Below are 17,571 nucleotides of genomic sequence, written 5' to 3' on the forward strand. Positions count from 1 at the left end.
GCGGGTTTCCTGTCTGCACAGGGAGGGGGAGGCTTTCCTGCCTCCGGGCCCTCAGCAAGCAGGCACTGGCTGGCCCTCCACTCAGGGTCAGGCTGGGACTAACGGAGGGGCCGTCATGTGATAGGGGTGTCTGTCTCTCCCCTCGATGGGGCTGATAAGGCAGGAGCCGGGTTTGGGGCTGGAGAAGCACATTCCTGGGAGACGGAGCCCAGGGTCTGGGCGGGACATGCCGGGAGCAGCGGCGGGGTTCTACTGCACATCTTCCCTTCTCAGGCCCAGGGTACCGTCAGGTGGGGATTGAGGCCCCTAGGAGGCAGAGCAGGGCCTGGGGCAGACTGTCACCACCAGTTCAGGCTTTCACGTCCAGTGTCAGGCCCAGGACAGGCCACTCAAGAGGCACCGGGCCCGCTGCTCCGACCCCTGGCACCTCCAGACAGTTAATTACAGAGAGAAGGCCTGGGTGAGCCAGGCAGGCGGGCTGCTGGATGCTAATGGCTGTGTAGCCATCTGTCTGTCCTGAGCAGCAGGGCAGCAGGCCTGCCCGAGGGGCCGGCTCCTCTTTCCTGGGCTGAGGACTATGGCAGGAGGCAGGCCTGTGGTGAGGTGAAGATGGGCCTGCTCTCCAAGCCGCCTCGCTGGCCTCGGGACCCTGCCTGCTACAGAGCAAGGAGCCCAGGTCTGGGGACAGGTGCCCAGGTCCGGGGACACCCGAAGACCCCTGATTTCTCTGTGCAGGCTCTCCAGTGCCTACAGGCAGGACAGCACCTGCTGTGTGCCCACCAAGCTGGCCTTCATCCTCACAGGGCTCGTACACCAGGAGAGACCCTCATGAGACCCCAATGACAGCCCCGAAACCTGGAGCCAACCCTGACTCCCACTCCCCGGCCCCACAGGGAGCCCTCCAGTCCTTTCCCCACCTCTTATTCAGCATCTCTCTCCTGGGACAGCCCAGATCTGACTTACTCAGTCACTCATTTCCCTCCCTACCAGCCTAGATGTTCTGTTAAAAGGAGAGGGAGAGAGGGTGATAGAAATGCCCCCTACTCCAGGAAGCCCTCCCTGAAGGGACCAGAGCTCACCTATCTTCTGTTAGGGCCACACACACTCAAATTTTAGATGTATTTTATTCCGAAGGCAGCACGTGCCTGTGGTAACAGCTGGCAAGAAGCAGAAACAAGGTGAGTGCTGGAGGTGCTGTGTCTTCCTGTGGATAACATGTGGCACCCCTCGCGGGGCCTTTCCTCAGGGGCTGCGAGCTCAGTGCCCACCCCGTCCCAGCATATGGACTATGCCCCCAACTGCTTTGGGTGGGTCTCACCGCAGCTCCAGCCAGTGCCCCCAGGAGCAGCTGTGTCCCCGGTGGCCCTTCCTGTCTGGGTCATGGGATATTTTTAGCACTGAGTCCGGAACTCACTCAGCAGCAGCTGCTCGTGACCCGAGCAAAAGAACAACAAACCGTCCAGGTGGGCTGTGTCAGGCCTGCCCGGCAGAGGGGGCGACCTGGGCCTGGCCTTCTGAGCCTGGTAGCAGAATCGACTTTCCAGGAATTTGAGGATCTCTGGGTGGGCTGGGGAGGGAGGAGGCAGTCAGGATAGAGGAAGAGTAAGCATTAGCCAGGCCCTACAGGAGAGCAGCTTGTGCAAAGGTCTTGAGGTGGCATGGAGGGACAGAGGCAGGGAAGGAGCTGCATATGATGAGAGGCTGGCTGACAGGCCCTGTAGGTGATGGTCTCTGTCCCAAGGGCAGTGAAGAGCCCCAGGTGAGGTTAGGGTCAGATGGCGGCTCTTTGGAGAAAGGGGTCAGAGGGGAAGATGGCTGCGGCCTGCAGTGGCGGGCACGTGACAGCGAGGGTGACAGGGTCAAGGAGGCGGAAGGCATAGACCTTAGTGAGTGCTTGGCGAGGGGGCTGAGACGTAGGGGAGGGCCAGGTTTGGGAGGGAGACCCCCTGTTGGTTTGGGACAGGCCAAGTTAGGGGTCCCGGGGGGACAAGACCGCTCAGGGAAGCCCTCCCTGGCCTCCCCAGCCCTGCCCTCCCAGCTCCTTGCCTTCACCCTTCTCCAGCTGTGGTTCAGAGACAAAAACCTCTCTGCCACCTCTGGGCTCCTGCCATGTCTCTGACAGGTGACTCTGCTCCCTGGATGCTCCCCTGCTGAGTAGCTGGGGTGTGGGACTCCCCGCCTGGACCCTGGTTTCTGTATCTCTGACCCTCAGTGGCTGGATGAGATGGTCCCTCCCCAGCCCCAGCTGCCAGGCCAGCCTGACCTTCAATGCCCGGCTGTCATGACCCTCATCAATTGCCCCTCATTCCACTCGCTGCTGTGGCCACTACCTGACCACCAAAGCCGCCTCCAGCCAGAGCCCCAGACCAGCTGGTGACGCCCCCCCCCCGCCCCGCCCCCTCCACCTCAGCTATTTTCGAGCTCAGTTTGGCTGTGGGGCTGTGTTTTGGAAGAAAATTATCTGCTTGGCTGAATCAGCCAAATGGCAGGGCCGGGGATGCGAGTTCATGGAGATACAGTGAAAAGACTGTGTGGTCCCACACGGGTCTGCTGCCCACCTGCACACCCAGGGATGCACGTGGGATCTGGTCCATGTGGAACCTGAGGCCACACTGTCCCACGGTCTTCCTACCCATAGCCTGCCTGCCAGATCATCAGGCAATTCCCATCTGTGGTCTGGCAAGGACCTGGAAGGACGGGGCCACCACTCTGGGAGCCTTGCCCAGAAAGTGACTGAGTGCTCAGAGCAGGTGGATGGAGAAGCTCAGAAAGGCCCTGGGCTCCCCCATCTCCCACCTGGCTTATGCCCCCGACACCCCTGCCAAGCAGCCCAGGCCCTGCTCACATACCGGGGAGGGTGAGCCCCAGGCCAGGTGCTCACTCAGACCCTGGGACAGGAATCCTGTGTCCTTGTACCCCTCCACCCCGCCCCACCCCCGCCCCAGATACCACCACAAGCCCCGCCTCCACATTTCACTCAAGATGTTCTCTCGGCCTCGCACGCCCTTCACTTGTGTGAGGTATTAGGGCCTCTTTAAGAAAACAAATGCAAAATTACAAGTCCAAGATTAGGTACAAAAGTACCTCATTTGTTTAGAATGAGGACACGAACAAAACAAGTGACAAGTTCATAAAAGGTAACAAATAGCACTCAATATCAAACCCAGGAAAAATTCCCTCCCCAGTCAGAAGCTGTGCCTGTGTCAGGTGGGGGCTGGTGAAAGAAGCAGCGGCCGTTAACTAGGCCCCTGGGGAAACTGAGGCTGGGGTGTGGGGAGGGCATGGGGAAGGGGTGAGGGTGGGCCCAGGAAGGGGTGGACTGCCTGTTCAGCTCCATCCCAAACCTGCACCAGGTGGCCCAGCCACAGGGGACTGGCCACCACTTTGGTGTCCTCCCCTCTTCCCCCACCATGGGCCCTGCTGGGAGGGGGCCTCCCCCACCAGGGAATGCAGGCGTCAGCACTTCAGACTGTGTCTAACCGCCATCCCCACCCCCCGCCTCCCACCCTTCCCCTCCAGATGTGGGCACAGCTGTATTTTTAGAACAGCCAACCCCGAGGACATTCTTTGCTTCTAATTAAGATGGCTTTAAATCTCCTATCCGCAATCAGCTCCACTGTTCAGTCCTCAAATATCAAAGCGTGGCCAGGAGGGGCTGCTCAGCTGGTTGTTGCTTGGGGTTTCTTCTTTCTTTCTTAGTTTTGAATCGTTAAGTTGGAAATGTGACCCAGAACTGGAGTGGATGCCAGCTCTGAGGAGGAGGGAGAAGCTGGATTTGGGGTAGAGCCTGCAGCGGCTGCCCCTAGGCCTTGCCCTCCACACTCAGTCAGGCTGCAGCCCCTCGTGTTCACCTACCCACAGGCAGGGTCTGTCTGGAGATCAAGAGAGGGCACGGTACCTGCCCTCAGGATGCTCAGTGCAGGCAGTCAATAGACACACCTGGGGCCTGAGGGTGCAGCACCTGTGCAGGGGGCAGGTCAGTCGTCATGATGTCCCCATTTTACAGGTGGGCAAATGGAGCCTGGAGAGGAAGTACATGTTGGGACTGCAGGTACCCCACTGGTATCAGCTGCAGCCAGGCCTGTGGCCGGCCTGCTGTGCTTGGTGATGGCTCACTGCCCACCCTGACAGCCTGGTGCCCAAGGTCAGCTGGCCTCTGAATTCCAGCCAGTGCCTCCTTGGGAGGCTCCTGGTGTAGAGTAGAGTTGCCAGTCCAAGTGGGAGGAACAGGGAAGGCCTTGAACCACTCCCCAGCCCTTCCTGGAAAGCACAGCTGACAGATGAGGACGCTGAGGTCAGAGGGGAGGCAGTCGGGTCAAAGCAGGTCAGTCCACCCACCACCCACCCGGTGATGGGTGCCCAGGTGATGGGCTGAAGGAGAGACCACGGACCATGGGGGCCAACCTGAGCCCAGGCTCCAGGGGTTAGGCCACCATCCAGACTCCTGTCCCACCCTTCATGGAGCAGAGAGGGGAGGCACACAGCGAGGCAGAGGCAGGGTGGGCTGGGTGTCAGACCTCCGAACTCCCGACCAAGGCCCCACCCCCACCCCCCACCCCCGGAGATTCTGAGTCATCAGGTCTGGGTGGGGCCCAAGACTCTGCAATTCCAGCTTGGTCCTGCGATGCAAAGACCACACGTTGATGGCACTGCTCTAGGGCACTTGTTCCCCACCAGGGGCAACTTTGCCCCCCTCCCCTGGGACACCTGCAAGTCTGGAGACATGCTTGTCTGTCATAACTGGGGGGTGGGGGTGGGGTTGACTACCCCCGGCCCCCCGGCGGGGCGCGGTCTGGGTGCGCAGGACCAAGGAAACGAAATCACCTGGGGCTCGTGGAACAGGGGACGCCCGGGCTCGGCCAGGACTCGGCGCCCAGGGGCCGTGGGGGCAGCTCCCCCCTGGAGTTCCCCGCAGCTGGCGGGGCCCTGGCTCAGGCCTCTTGGTTTCCCTGCCACCGCGGAGCCCCGAGAGGTCTGGCGACCCGCCGCGCCAACTCCCGAAGCGCGGGCTTTGTCGCCCCCTCGCGGCCGGAGCCGGTCTCGGCAGCGGGGACGGATCCCGGCAACTGGCGGGGGCGGCCTGGGAGGGCTAAATGGGGTCTGGAGGCCTAATCCGGGAGGCCTAATCCGGGGGTCAGGGGAGTCCCCGGGCCCGGGTAACAGTGGAGGCACGTTCTGGAGCGGGGTCGGGTCGACGAGGCGGCCTCGCCGCTTCTGCGGGGGTAGGAGCAGCCGGGGGCTCGGTGGAGCGCAGACCACCGGGCGCCCGAGGTGGAGCCCTCCAGCCAGCTTTGCGGTATCTATTACCTTCGGTGCGAGCCGCTGTGTTCCCTGCCTCCCGCTGAGTGCCGGGGTGGATCCCCCTACTCCCCCCTCGCCGCCAGCTCTGGGCCTCAGTTTCCCATCTGCAGATTGACAGGCTCCGGAGTGTAGGAGGGAGCGTGGGTCGTGGCTCCCATGGCGGGGGAGGGGCGTCACCACCCACGTTGGCCTCCCTCCCGGAGCTCCTGAGCACTGGTGACTGAAAGCAGGCCACCCCTCCTCCCTTGCCCCTGTTTCAGCAAAAACAGACATGAGAATTTTCTGATAAACAAGGAAAATAAGGAAACAGTGAACAGGCTGGGGAAACAATATAAACAGGCCTGAAAGAGTTAAGTAATCTTGGTTATTCTTTAGCTATTACTACTAATAAGCACTTATAGCTAGACTTGTCCTTCACAAAGCTGATTACTCTCTGACTCCGTACAAATTACCCTTTGCACCTGGCCTTTCTTCTCCCCCTACACTCCCTTGTAGTACTCTTCATTTCAGAAAGAAGGTCACCAGCCGATAACTTCAGGGACACCAGACCTGGTTGCTGAGCCGCCTGATGCCAGCTTTGGCCATGAATTTGCAGAAGAAAAGAAATGCAAGACCTTCACTACTTTTGATCCTTATCATATACCCGGGACTGCGAGCCCCACATATAAAATCTTCTCCGATTCCCCAAGGAGGGGCACACAGTTCTTGAGGCGCTAGCCTACTGTCTTCCCCTCTTGCCTGGCAAAAGGAATAAAGCTACTCTGTTCTATTTCCTCCAAACTCTGTCTCCTTATTTCTATTCGGCATCGGTAGACAGGGAGCCAAGATTTGGTAACATCCCCACCTCTGCCTTCTCACCAGGGAAACCAAGACTGGGTGGGAATCCGAGACTGGGTGGGAATCCACGCGGGAAGCTCCCCAGAGGAGGAGTCACGCGTGGGGGGTTGTCTTTCCACGCTCCCCTGACTCAGGCGTGGTTTGACAGCCCCATCCCGTCGGGTCTGCGCTGGACTTGGAGATCTGAAAGCCCAGCCCCGACTTCCAGCAGGGCTGCAGGGGTGCGGCGGACACAGACTCCACCTTGTGGAGTCTCAGGGACGTTGAGAGGATTAGCCATCAGCACTGGGCAGCCACAAACACTCACAACCTTGACTTTCACACACTCAAGGTTAAACTCCTGATTAATGTTTGCCAAAGAGAAACCTCAAGCTCCCTTGCTTAAGGATAATAATTAGTGGCTGGGGAGCCCACGCATTGGGGGGCTGACTCCAGCGAGGTGTCAGTGGGGTGGGCGGCCGGGAGGGAGCAAAGAGTGTATTATCACAGCAGTGGATCATCTCAATAGATGCAGAGATGCAGAAAGGCATGCACTTAGCAACTGCTAATATTTTATTTATTGTATTGATATTTTTCCTGAAAAAAATGCATGATGTTTTTTAGAAACTTTTACAAGTTCAGGGCAGCAAAAATAAAACAGTGTCCCTTCTGGTGTATGTCCTATCACATTTGCTCAGATGACTTCCTAGGGTCACTTTCAGGTCTATGTTTCTATGACCAAAAATAGCATCTTTGGCAACTGGTTTCGATTTGGCCTTAATCCAACTCCTGGATTCATGAAGGACCTGAGAAGCCCTGAGAAATAAAAGATTAATCCTGCCCAGCGGACCCGGTGGTTCCTCATCTCACAAGGTCCACTGGGCCGGATTAATCTTGTCGCATAGGCCAGGCTGGCCTCTCACGGAATGGATCCCCGGGCTGCAACCCGAGACTGGGTCTCCCACCCGCGTTCCAAGTCACTGGCTCTGCCAGGACGACGGATGAGAGCTCTCCAGACTTGTGGGTCTGCCTTTTGGCCCTCCTAATCCTGTCTCTCCCCTGGGGGGAAAGGGCGGGGACACCTGTACTGTAGGATAGTGGGGATGCCTGTGCAGAATCAAGGGCTCGGCCCTCATAGTGCCTGGGGACAGGGGCCTCCCGCAGGCGGGCAGGGGCGCCTGATTGGGGTGAGAGGAGGCCGGGCAGAGGGGCCGGAAGGGGCGGCGGCGGAGGTCCAAAGGGGAGTGACGGCCTGAGAGTCACTCCGGAGGCGGCAGCGGGGGAGGAGACGAGGGGACTAGGGGCCAGGGCCGGGATTTCGTGCGAGTCTGGAGCGCGCTGATCAGAGCCGCCGGCCAAGACATGCGAAGGCGGATGCAGGGACTGGCCGTGGTGACTTCGGACCTGAGCCCCCTTCCGGTCTGCGGAGATGGGCCACAGGCTCGGCCGAGTAAGGAGTCAGTGGCTTTTCACCTTCAGAGCTGCAGAAAGGGAGGGATGGAGGATGAACACGAGCCGCCGTTACAGCCTCGGACTCAGGTGACCCGCTCGCGGGACCCCAGCCCCCCACCCCCGTTACGCCCTGTGCGCCTGCGCACGTGTCTTGGCCGCGCGCTCTGGCTGAGGTAAGCTTTGAGCGAGTCTTCGCAAATGCCCACTACGCATGCGCCTCCCTCTTCCACGCCGATCCGCTTTTCGCAAACGTCTGAATTCCGAGACCTGCCGGCCCAGGCTTATCGGATGAGGGGTTGCGGACTGGCGTGCACTTGGGAAGGCTCAACGAACGCGTCCAGTGTACAGAAGTATCTGAGTGTGCGCAATGGAGCTAGGTGCTCTGCCCAGTCGAACAAGAGCAGGTGTTCACGCGCAGTGTTGGGCTGGGGCGCAGTGTGCGCACTGCGCACGGGACCTGCGCACCGGCAGCGTCCCAGGTTAGCATCCCTCTGGTCCTCGTGTGGGCCTGACACGCCCCCAGCAGCAGCAGCCCCTGGGCATTGCAGTCCTGGCCGCCTCATCCAGTCCTGGGCCTGTTTCCCACCTTCACTTCTCTCCCCAACCTTCATCTCCTCCACGCTGGTTCTAAACTCCGTCCTCCCGTCCTGCTGCACCGAGGGGGAGGGGCAGCGGGAAGAGCAAGCCGATAACGCTCACCACCCCGCCTCAGGGTTTACCCTGCCAACCGGCGCTGATCTGCATGGCGCTTCCCCTCACCTCCTTCAAGTCTTTGTGCGGATGCCCCCTTCTCATGGCGTATTCCCTGACCACCTTTTCCAGACACCCCCCTCTCACCTTCGCCTGCGTTCTGTCTACGTCGCACAGCTGACTTACTATGTATGTTCCTTGTTTGTTACTGCCTGTCTTCCCCCGCTGGAATAGTCACGGATTTCGTCTCTTTTGTTCACTACTATATCCCCAGCACCTAGAACAGTAGATTTATTGCCCACAGTAGGGAGGCAAGAAATCTTTATTCACTGACTTAATAATCACCACCATAGCTAATGTCTGAATGCTTTTCATGACCAGTCAGAGGACTAGGCAATCTCCATGCACGATCTCATGGAATAAAGTAATTTATGCTGTCTTGGAGACCTGCCAGCACCCCTGCCACATGGGCTCAGTTCTCATCAGGCTGTGTGTGACTTGCTGCTTCCTGCAGATCTGCTCTCTTAGTGGAACTCTCACCTCCGGGCAGCCCAGCAGGGTGCTTCCAGTGACTCCAGTGAGACTGAGACGGGACTCCTGGGTTCTCACCTGGCTTCCCCTTATGGCTTCAGGCTTGGGAGGAAGTTACTTAGACCTTGTAGGAACTTGCGGGCAGCCAGGGCGCCTGTCATAGACGAGCCTGCAGACCTGTGGCAAGATCTCTGGCAGGAACCTGCCCTCAGAGCCTCTTCCTCTACCTCCCCACCCCCAGGCCAGGTTCTCACAATACGGTGAAAGCAGGTCTGTCGTTCCCCACCCCACACCCCCGCCCCACTGTATGTGCCTCTCAGCGCAGTTCCTGGCTGGGATAGTCACTTGGTATTTGACTGATGAATGAGTAAGTAGTCTTCAGGTTCTGGAAATTCTTCAGGGAGCCCTTAGCCAAACATCCTTCTGACTTGAAACTTGTATTTAAGTATTAAAAAAATAATAAATATGACACAGTGCTTTATATTTGAGGGACAATTTGCCCGAGCAAGAAAGGTAGTATAGAGTTACTAGGAAAAGATCAACAATTTGATTTTTGTATAGTTAACCACTTTGTGAATGTCTCAGAAAATATCTGAGGGAAGCGGTTCACTGCTCTTTGGGAGCCTGGAGAACTGTTAGCGTACACTGGATTTTCAAAAAATTTAACGAGCAGGTTATTTTGAATTAAAAATTATAAGAGAAAAATTATAAATAAGACTGAATCCCCCGAAAAAGATACCAATCTAATGATGGGGCATCAGGGCACTGAGCTGGGTGCCTTGGGGAGTTATCCCTCCACCTCTAAGGGTGCTGCATGAGGATGAAAAGCTGCCCTTTGTTGTACCAGGTGTGTGTAGTGCACATGCGCATTGGCTGTCCCCCAGCCTGAAGGTAGCCATTATCATCACCAGGGCCAGCGAGGAAGCCACCCAGAGAAGATGAGGGAGGAAGGGCAGAGCTGGCACCACAACCCAGGCTGCTCTCTGCTGCTCCATGTGCCCCCCAGGCCCCCACACATGTAGGTCCGTGTGGCCCCTCCTCTTGGCCTCCTGGCAGAACAGGCTGGGAGGGAAGAGAGGGAGGCCCAGCCACTCTATTGAGAGAGTTTCACTGGGGCGAGTCACTGTAGCTCAGGGACTCCTGTCCTGCCAGAGGCAGAGCTTCACGCCTGTGGGGCCCCAGCTCAAGGCATTGTCCCCTGAGCCACAGCAGGCATGCCCGGCAAGGAGGGCCCGGAATGGCTGTCCATCTCAGGAAAATGCTGTCAGGGGTGAAGGGGCAGTGAGATCCTGGACTCAGAGCAGAAGGCTAAGGGTGCCTCTGCTACCTGCCAGCCATACGACCTAGGCAACTCCTCTCTGCCTCAGCTTCTTCATCTGCAAAGTGGAGCCATGACTGCCTGGTTCAGATAGATTGCAGTGCTGGGATCGGTGGAGGCTGTAATCAGGCACTCTGTGTCCTCTCCTCTCTCCTCAGTTCCAGGGCAGGGTCCTGCTCCTGACCATCTGTGCGGCTGGCATTGGTGGGACTTTTCAATTTGGCTACAACCTCTCCATCATCAATGCCCCGACTTCGGTATGTACCCTCCATGCGCACCATCACCATCCCAGTGGGTGCTGGGCCAGGGCCAGCAGCTGCCTGCAGCAGATCTTCAGGCCAGCATCCACTTGGTGGCGCTTTCTCCCACATGTCCACCTCCACTGCGATGCTCCACAGGCCCTGCGATTTCAAACCCAGCTCTGCATCCTCCCCTGAAACTGGCAAGTTCTCCTGAGTCCCTGATATCAGTAGATGACTCCACCATCCACCCAGTGACTGGGGTCCGCCCTGACTCTTCCCTCCCTCTGGGACACCAAGTCCTTCCTAACTGCCTCTGGCTTCCAGCCATTTCTCCTCGGGTCTCTTGCACAATCCCAGTTCAGACCCCGTCTCTCCTGCCTGTATCACTGGCTTCCCTGCCTTTGACCTCCCCCTTCTAGATCCTCTGAAGTTTGATCAAACCACTCCCCTGCCCAGAAACATTCTGTGGCTCCCCAGTGCCTACAGGAATAAGGACAGACTCATCCATCTGAAGTCCAAGGCCTCCTGGGATCAGAACCTGTCCACCTGTCTTCCACCTTCGTTCCCCCTACTCCGCTACCAAAGCAGGTTAAACGCAGTTCCCCAAATGCACCCAGCCCTTCCTTGAAGACTCCTTCTGATGGGAAGCCCTCTCTGCCCCACCTGCAAGAAGCCCTTCAAGAGCCACCCAAATGCCATCACCTCCCTGAAGCCGCCCTTTAGCAGCCCCCCCAGCTGGAGTCACCCTCCCTCCCCAGCCCTTGGTCTCAGTCTCCTGCTGGTCTCCTCTCAGTGTCCAAGTCATCTTGGAGTCCCCAGCACCTGACTCTGTCCTGGCCTGTGCCGATGTTCAGTAAATGCCTGTGGAAAGGATGAATCTCTCGGCCCCATTGATAGAAGCCACCTCTATCCCACCTAAGTGAGAAGGGCAAGTGTCCTGTCACATAGCTGTGAAGGAGGTGGGGCTGCAGGAAACAGGTCCCAGGATGGAACTGGGGCTCTCCTATCCCTGCAGGGCATCATCCTCCACCCAGTGCAAGAGAGCAGCTGTCACCAGACTCACTTTCTGTCCTGGACTGGGAACCCCCAAACAGAAGTTCTCCCTGTTAGTTCCAGCAGAAAGGCTGGGGAAGAGTTTGATTGGCTGGTTTGGATCACATGCCCTCTGATTGGCTGGTTTGGATCATATGCCCACTAGACCAATCATGTGGCCAGGAGGGTGGAGCACTTTGATTGGCCAGGCCTGGGTCAGGTGACCAACTGTGTAGGGGGGTGTAATTGTCAAGGGGAAAGAATTTCCCTCAAAGCATGTTGGTGCTTAGAAGTTGGGGATGGGAATACATTCTGGGCAGAAACAACTATAGCTGCCCAGTCCCTTAAAAGAGGATGAAATGAAGGGTTTAGAAAGGGGCGTCTGAGCTCCATTGGCTGTTTTATTTGTTTATTCAACAAGCATGCGAGTGTCCACTTCAGTGCAAACTTGCAGGCTGGAGAGGGATCTGCCCACAGCAGGACACTCTCAGGCCTTGCTTCCCATGGGCCATCACTGGCTCCTGCAAATGAGACTTCCTTGGCTTCTGAGGCTTCCCCTACTCCCTTGAATGGTCACCCTTGAGGATTTCAAGCCAAGGTCAGGGGAGGCTGGCCCTGGTCCCAGCTCCCCGAGACAGGTCCTTCCCCCAGAGGGACCTGGCGGGCACCAGGCTAACAGCCATTACCCTGAGCTGGCCTGCTCACCTGCACCCCCTGGTCATCCTCACGTCCTCCCTCACGTCCTGTTGGGAGGACTAAGACCAGCCAGACACTGACATTCATCTCTGACCAAGAGGAGGGTATCTGGGTCTTTTGGTCAGGCGTTGCAGCAATCCTGAGGTGCCCCCAGTGAAGGAGCCCTGGGGACAAACACCCCTCCTGCCTCCTCTGTTGCTCTGCTGATGCTCACTGATGGCCAAGTCCATCAGAAAGCTGGTCATCAAGGGAGCCTGCTGATGTGGCCCATGCAGGTGGCTTCCCAGGCCAAAAGTGGGGGAGGGGGGCTGATAGTGGACTCAGAGGGGCACATAGAGACTGGCCAGCTCTGAGCTCCAGGAGACACTGTGTTTGAAAGAGACGGCACAGTGCCCTGCAGTTGAGTGAGTTCGGTCCTGCCCTGAAGGGACCAGGATTGCTGGGGAGACTTGCCTGCTCTGCAGAGGCAGGGCCTGTGGGGAGAAGCCCTGTTGTGGGGAGGGAGCCTCCGCCCCCGGGGGGCTGACTGGCATCTCTGTCCACAGCACATTCAAGAATTCACCAATGAGACGTGGCGGATGCGAACTGGCCAGCCGCTGCCCGACCATCTGGTCCCGCTCGTGTGGTCCCTCATCGTGTCTCTGTACCCCGTGGGGGGACTTCTGGGAGCGCTGCTTGCTGGCCCCTTGGCCATCACACTGGGGAGGTAAGTGCTTCCCGTGGACCCCCAAATGCCCTTCAATGAGGGGCACCCTGGGTGTGGGCAGGATGCCCGGCAGGCCCAGGCCTGAGTCAACTCCTCACCGGCCTCCCGCTCTGCCTGCAGTTTCACCGGGTGACTCACGTTTCCCAGCAGATGTGGCAGAGGGAAGAGTCCCATGCTGGGAGGGAGGGAGGACCCATGGCTGCCAATACAGCACACGTTGTCTGACTGTGAACAGGTGTTTTCTCCCCAGTGCCCCGCTTTGTATCCAACTGATGCAGATCTTGGGTCGCAAACAAGAGAGACAGACTCTGACAGACTGAATGGAAAACTGTGATAACGCAAAGGATACTGGGGCAGCTCATAGGACAAAAGGAAGTGGTCAAAAGCCAGGCCTGGGGAGGGCAGGATGCAAGGCCACCCTAGCCTGGGCTTTTCTCCTGGGAGATGCCTTCAGCGCATCAGCTCCAGCCTTGTTCCACCTCCAGTATCTTCACTCGCTCTCAGAATCAAGGGAGACAGGTTGTTCCTGGCCCACCTTGGGTCACATGCCTACACCCGTGAGACAGCAGGAGAGAAGCAAGGCCGGGCGGAAAAACAAGCGGCTCTCATGGTCCCCCCCTTGGCTGGCCACCCAGCACGTGTCAGCACCTTTCACCCATATATTCAGCTCCCCATGTGCCCCTCCTCACGTTAGTTTGTTCAGTCCTTCCTGAGACCACCCAGGGCACTGCCTCGTCACAGCCACCAGGGACGGCACAACGGAGGTATGCTCCCTGAGTGCAGAGTTTCCACGTGACGACCAATCTGCCAGCCCTGCCGTTACCGTGTTGATATTCTGCACACTACACACTTAATGGTAAACTTAACTGCCCTCAAGACACCTCACGGGAAGAAGAAAGAAGAAAGTGTAGGGGAAACTAATCAAAGAAAAGGAAACTAGTGGATGAATTTAGTTTAAAGCGTATGATCCAGAACCTGGAAACATAGGTAGAGGGTCTGCTCCTGGGTTTTGGAGCTGGTCACTCCAAAAACTGCCTCGGGGACGTCCATCCTCAGGTTTTCTGCTCGTGTCTGGTGTCAGCACTTCCACCGGCCTGAGGCTGTTTGCCCATCGGGGTGACCCCCATCTTCATGCTCGAGTGGGCATGGCAGTCCTGATGGTGTGGGTCCGTCAGCAGGTTATTACCCTCTGAGGTCACCTGCTTCTGAATGACGGGGTTCCTAATGTGATACTGAGTTCCATGGGCACCCGTCCTTCTGCTTCACTGATGTAACCTCCTTTGTTGGAAGCAAAATTGCACAGACAACATGTTTGTGTGTTTAGCAGAAGTACCAACGGCAAGTGACAGAAAACCAGGACTCCGCGGGCTGGAACAACAGCCAGACACCCCATCCCGGTGTGTATTCTCCACTAGGGCCTAGTGACCAGCCAGGAGTTATTTCTGATTAAGGGGGTAGCAATTCACCGAAGTATTGTCTTTACTCCAAAATCCTAGGTCTTGCACTGTGATTCTCCTTGGGGGCACTTTGAGCACCACAATATCCCAGGTCTAGAGGATCGAGGGGCGGAGCATCTGGCAGCTGGTTTGGACCTACTAGGGCATACTCCACTCACAGCTTCCAGGTTTGCAAATCACCCAGTGTAGGTATCAGATCACGCCACTCACTGTGGGACAGGCTGCCTCCAAAGTAGAAAGAAGCCATCTGAGATTTGTCCATCCTTCTTAGAGGAAGGGCAGCAAGCCATCCCGCACTTTGGAGGAAATGTGCCCTCGGACGTCAGGAACTCCACTGGTGTGGCGGCTCCCACTCTGTCATGCTTGTACGTTACCATGACGTCGGGTGCACTTGCCGCTTCCTCTTCCCCGTGTCCTTTACAGCATAAAGTCATCAAAGCAGCGGGCCAGCAAGATGCCTGAGGCGGGCAGCTCCCCATGGAGCAGGGGTGGCCCAGAGCTGGAGAGCTGCCGTGTCCCTAAGGAGGTCGGTAAAGGTGCAGTACTCTCCCTGCCGGGCGGAAGTAAAGTGTTTCTGCTGTCGTCTGTATTGAAATGCAGCAAAAAGCATCCGCCAGATAAATAGCTACAGTGGATGTACTGTGTTTTTTTGTTTATTTGTTTTTGGCTGCACTGCACGGCGTTGGCATGCAGAACTTCTCCAACCAGGGATTGAACCCGTGCCCCCTGCATTGGAAGCGTGGAGTCTTAGCCACTGGACCACCAGGAAAGTCTTGGAAGCACTGTATTAATTTATACCAGTGAGGAAGCCGTATGTGGCTTATAAGTCACAACTGGAGTTACCACAGGATCAAGTTATAATCCACTGTCATTCTCCATTCTCTAGGCCAGGGGATCTGAGCTTTGGCCCATCTTTCACCCCTGTGCTGTTGGTTTGGAGCAGGCCAGCGGCTTCCTGTGGCTCATTTCCTTGTCAGTACATGAGCCATATGACCTCCTGTGGCCTCTCTTGGGTGACCTGCATGACAGCGCCTCTGAGCGCGGTGTCAGGAGCCCAGAGCTGACACCTCATCGTGTGGAGCTGCTGACATGCCCAGTGCCCCTTCCTGTTTTACCGTCTGTCCCGTTGAACCAGCCTGGCAGAGACCACCCAGCCATCCTGAAGGCTCTGAACGGTGACTCTGCAATGCACTTGGCTCCTCAGGTGTCCCCTCCCTCACTCCGGAAGCCCCTGTTCTTCCTCCCCAGGGTTTCCTTGAGTCTGAGAAATCAGCTGTTAGGCCCTTCGCTTTACAGAGGAGTTTGAGGAGAGCAGTGCTCAATCTGTAGGGATAAAGCCATACGGGTTCTGTCACTTCAAGCCGTGGTGGAGGCAGAAAGGAGAGTAATTTGGGGCATATTGGAGGAGGGGAGTGGGAGTGGGCCCCTGGGGGCATCCCACAAGTGACCCCAGCTACAGTGGCCAGCGTCATTTCTGTTCGTGTAGCTTACACTCCTGACTCAGTCCCCTCATGCACACACAGGTCTGATCAGGGCTAGCTGAAGCTTCAGAGAAGGGTCCCCAGGGATGGTCCTCAGGACTGGACCCACATCTCTCGCCTGTGTTTGGCTTCCCCAAGGAAGAAGTCCCTGATGGTGAATAACATCTTCGTGGTGGCCGCAGCGACCCTGTTTGGCTTCAGCCGCAGAGCAGGCTCCTTTGAGATGATCATGCTGGGACGGCTGCTCGTGGGCATCAGTGCAGGTACAGTGTGTGTGTGTGGCGGGGGGATGCCCTCCTGCCTCTGTTCCTACTCTTTCCTGTATCCTCTTTATTCCCTTCATTCATTGATTTGTTCTCCTTTCATGCCCACCATTATTTTTTTTTTTTGCAGAATGATTAGATATGATTTATCTTAAAAGGGTCATATAACTAGGTACTTAAAGTGGATCTAGAAAAATGGAAACGTTATAAGGGATGGGAGGGCAAACATCCCCAAACTTAAACCAACAGAAGTCCTCTAAGCTGGGAGCTTCCTGGCAGTCAAGATGAAAAGGCATCTAGGACGGGCCCTCTGATCTTCCCTACAGAAGCAGAGTAGCCTGTTAGGGACCCCTCAGGCTCTGGGGCTTGTCATGGGAGGGAGCAGAATTTTGAGCATGTCCACCTGGGCTTTTAGGGGTGCCCATCAACAATCCCCCTTGACTCCTACTGTTTATACAGCCAGGTGCTGATGTCTTTATTAGTTAGTTATCTATTCCTGTGAAACAAAGTGCTCCACAATTTAGTGGCTTAACACCAGCAACATTTATTAACTCATGGTTTCTCTGGGTTAGGAACCAGGAGTGTCTTAGCTGGGTGGTCCTGGCTTGGGGCCTCTCAGGAGGCTGTGATCAAGCTGTCAGGCAGGGCTGCAGTCACCTGAGGTTTGGCTGGGACTGGAGGACCTGCTTCTGAGATGGCGCCCTCGTGTGCTGTTTGCAGGAGGCCCGGGCTCCTCAGCTTATGGGTCTCCCCGTAGGGCTGCTTGAGTGTTCTCACAGCATGGCGGCTGGTTTCCTCCAGAGGAAGTGATGGGAGAGGGGGAGCCCACATGTGTGCGCAAGGACACAGTCCCGGTGCATTTTATGGCCTAATCTCAGAAGTCATACACCATCAGTTTTGCCACAGTCTACTTATTAGAAGTGAGTCACTCAGAACAGCCCACATTTCAGGGAAGAGGGACCGGGCCAAACTTTGTGCCCTGAGTACCTGGCACAGAAGGAATCCCTCCCTAATTGTCTGTAGGAAGAGTGGGTGTACCTCCGTGGGAGAGCTTCTGGCAATCAGTGCACCCACCTTCCTCCCAGCTCCCCCCACCCAGTGCTCAGAGAGGGGCAGGACCTTATTGAGGGCTGTTTCCTGATCCCACGTCAGGGAGGGGATGGAGCAGCATTCCCTGACGTGTTCCCAGGTGGATGGTGCCCCAGTACCGTGGCCTAGCTTTTGCCGGCTGTCACCCTCTGGGGTGGGCAGTGGGGGCGCCATCCAGTTCCATTTTCCCACTGGCTGCCTGGGTGCGAGGTGCATCCCCAGGGAAGCCAAGATGGGGGAGAACATGCAGCGGTAGTTGACGTGAGAGGTGAGAGCCGGGGCTGCTGGTGGGCATCTGCTCCCTCTGAGCCCCTCACACTCCTCCCGGTGATAGGGCTTCTCTCTCAGAAGTCCTGGGAGTTGGCTGGAGTCCTGCTGGCCCTACATCGGGTGGGGAGGAGCCCCTCAGAGCGCTTGGGCTGAGGGAGCAGCACTCAGTGCCTGTAGATGACGGGCTGGTGGCGCCAAGGCCGTGGTGGGGGCCGGCGGGGGTGGGG

The 17,571-nt window shown here is 57.2% G+C and overlaps 1 protein-coding gene across 1 annotated transcript in view; it reads left to right on the top strand.

Moving 5' to 3' along the window:
- The first annotated feature begins 7,614 nt into the window (after nucleotides 1-7,614).
- Nucleotides 7,615-17,571, top strand: part of SLC2A11 (solute carrier family 2 member 11) — a 16,380-nt gene continuing 6,423 nt past the window's right edge. Inside the window, exons 1-4 of the mRNA XM_007451024.1 lie at nucleotides 7,615-7,656; nucleotides 10,267-10,365; nucleotides 12,624-12,784; nucleotides 15,861-15,985. Of these exons, the coding sequence (XP_007451086.1) occupies nucleotides 7,615-7,656; nucleotides 10,267-10,365; nucleotides 12,624-12,784; nucleotides 15,861-15,985 (427 nt within the window). The remainder of the gene's footprint in view (nucleotides 7,657-10,266; nucleotides 10,366-12,623; nucleotides 12,785-15,860; nucleotides 15,986-17,571) is intronic.

Source organism: Lipotes vexillifer, unplaced genomic scaffold (assembly GCF_000442215.2).
Source record: "Lipotes vexillifer unplaced genomic scaffold, Lipotes_vexillifer_v1.1 scaffold1783, whole genome shotgun sequence".
NCBI classification, from domain to species: Eukaryota; Metazoa; Chordata; class Mammalia; order Artiodactyla; family Lipotidae; genus Lipotes; species Lipotes vexillifer.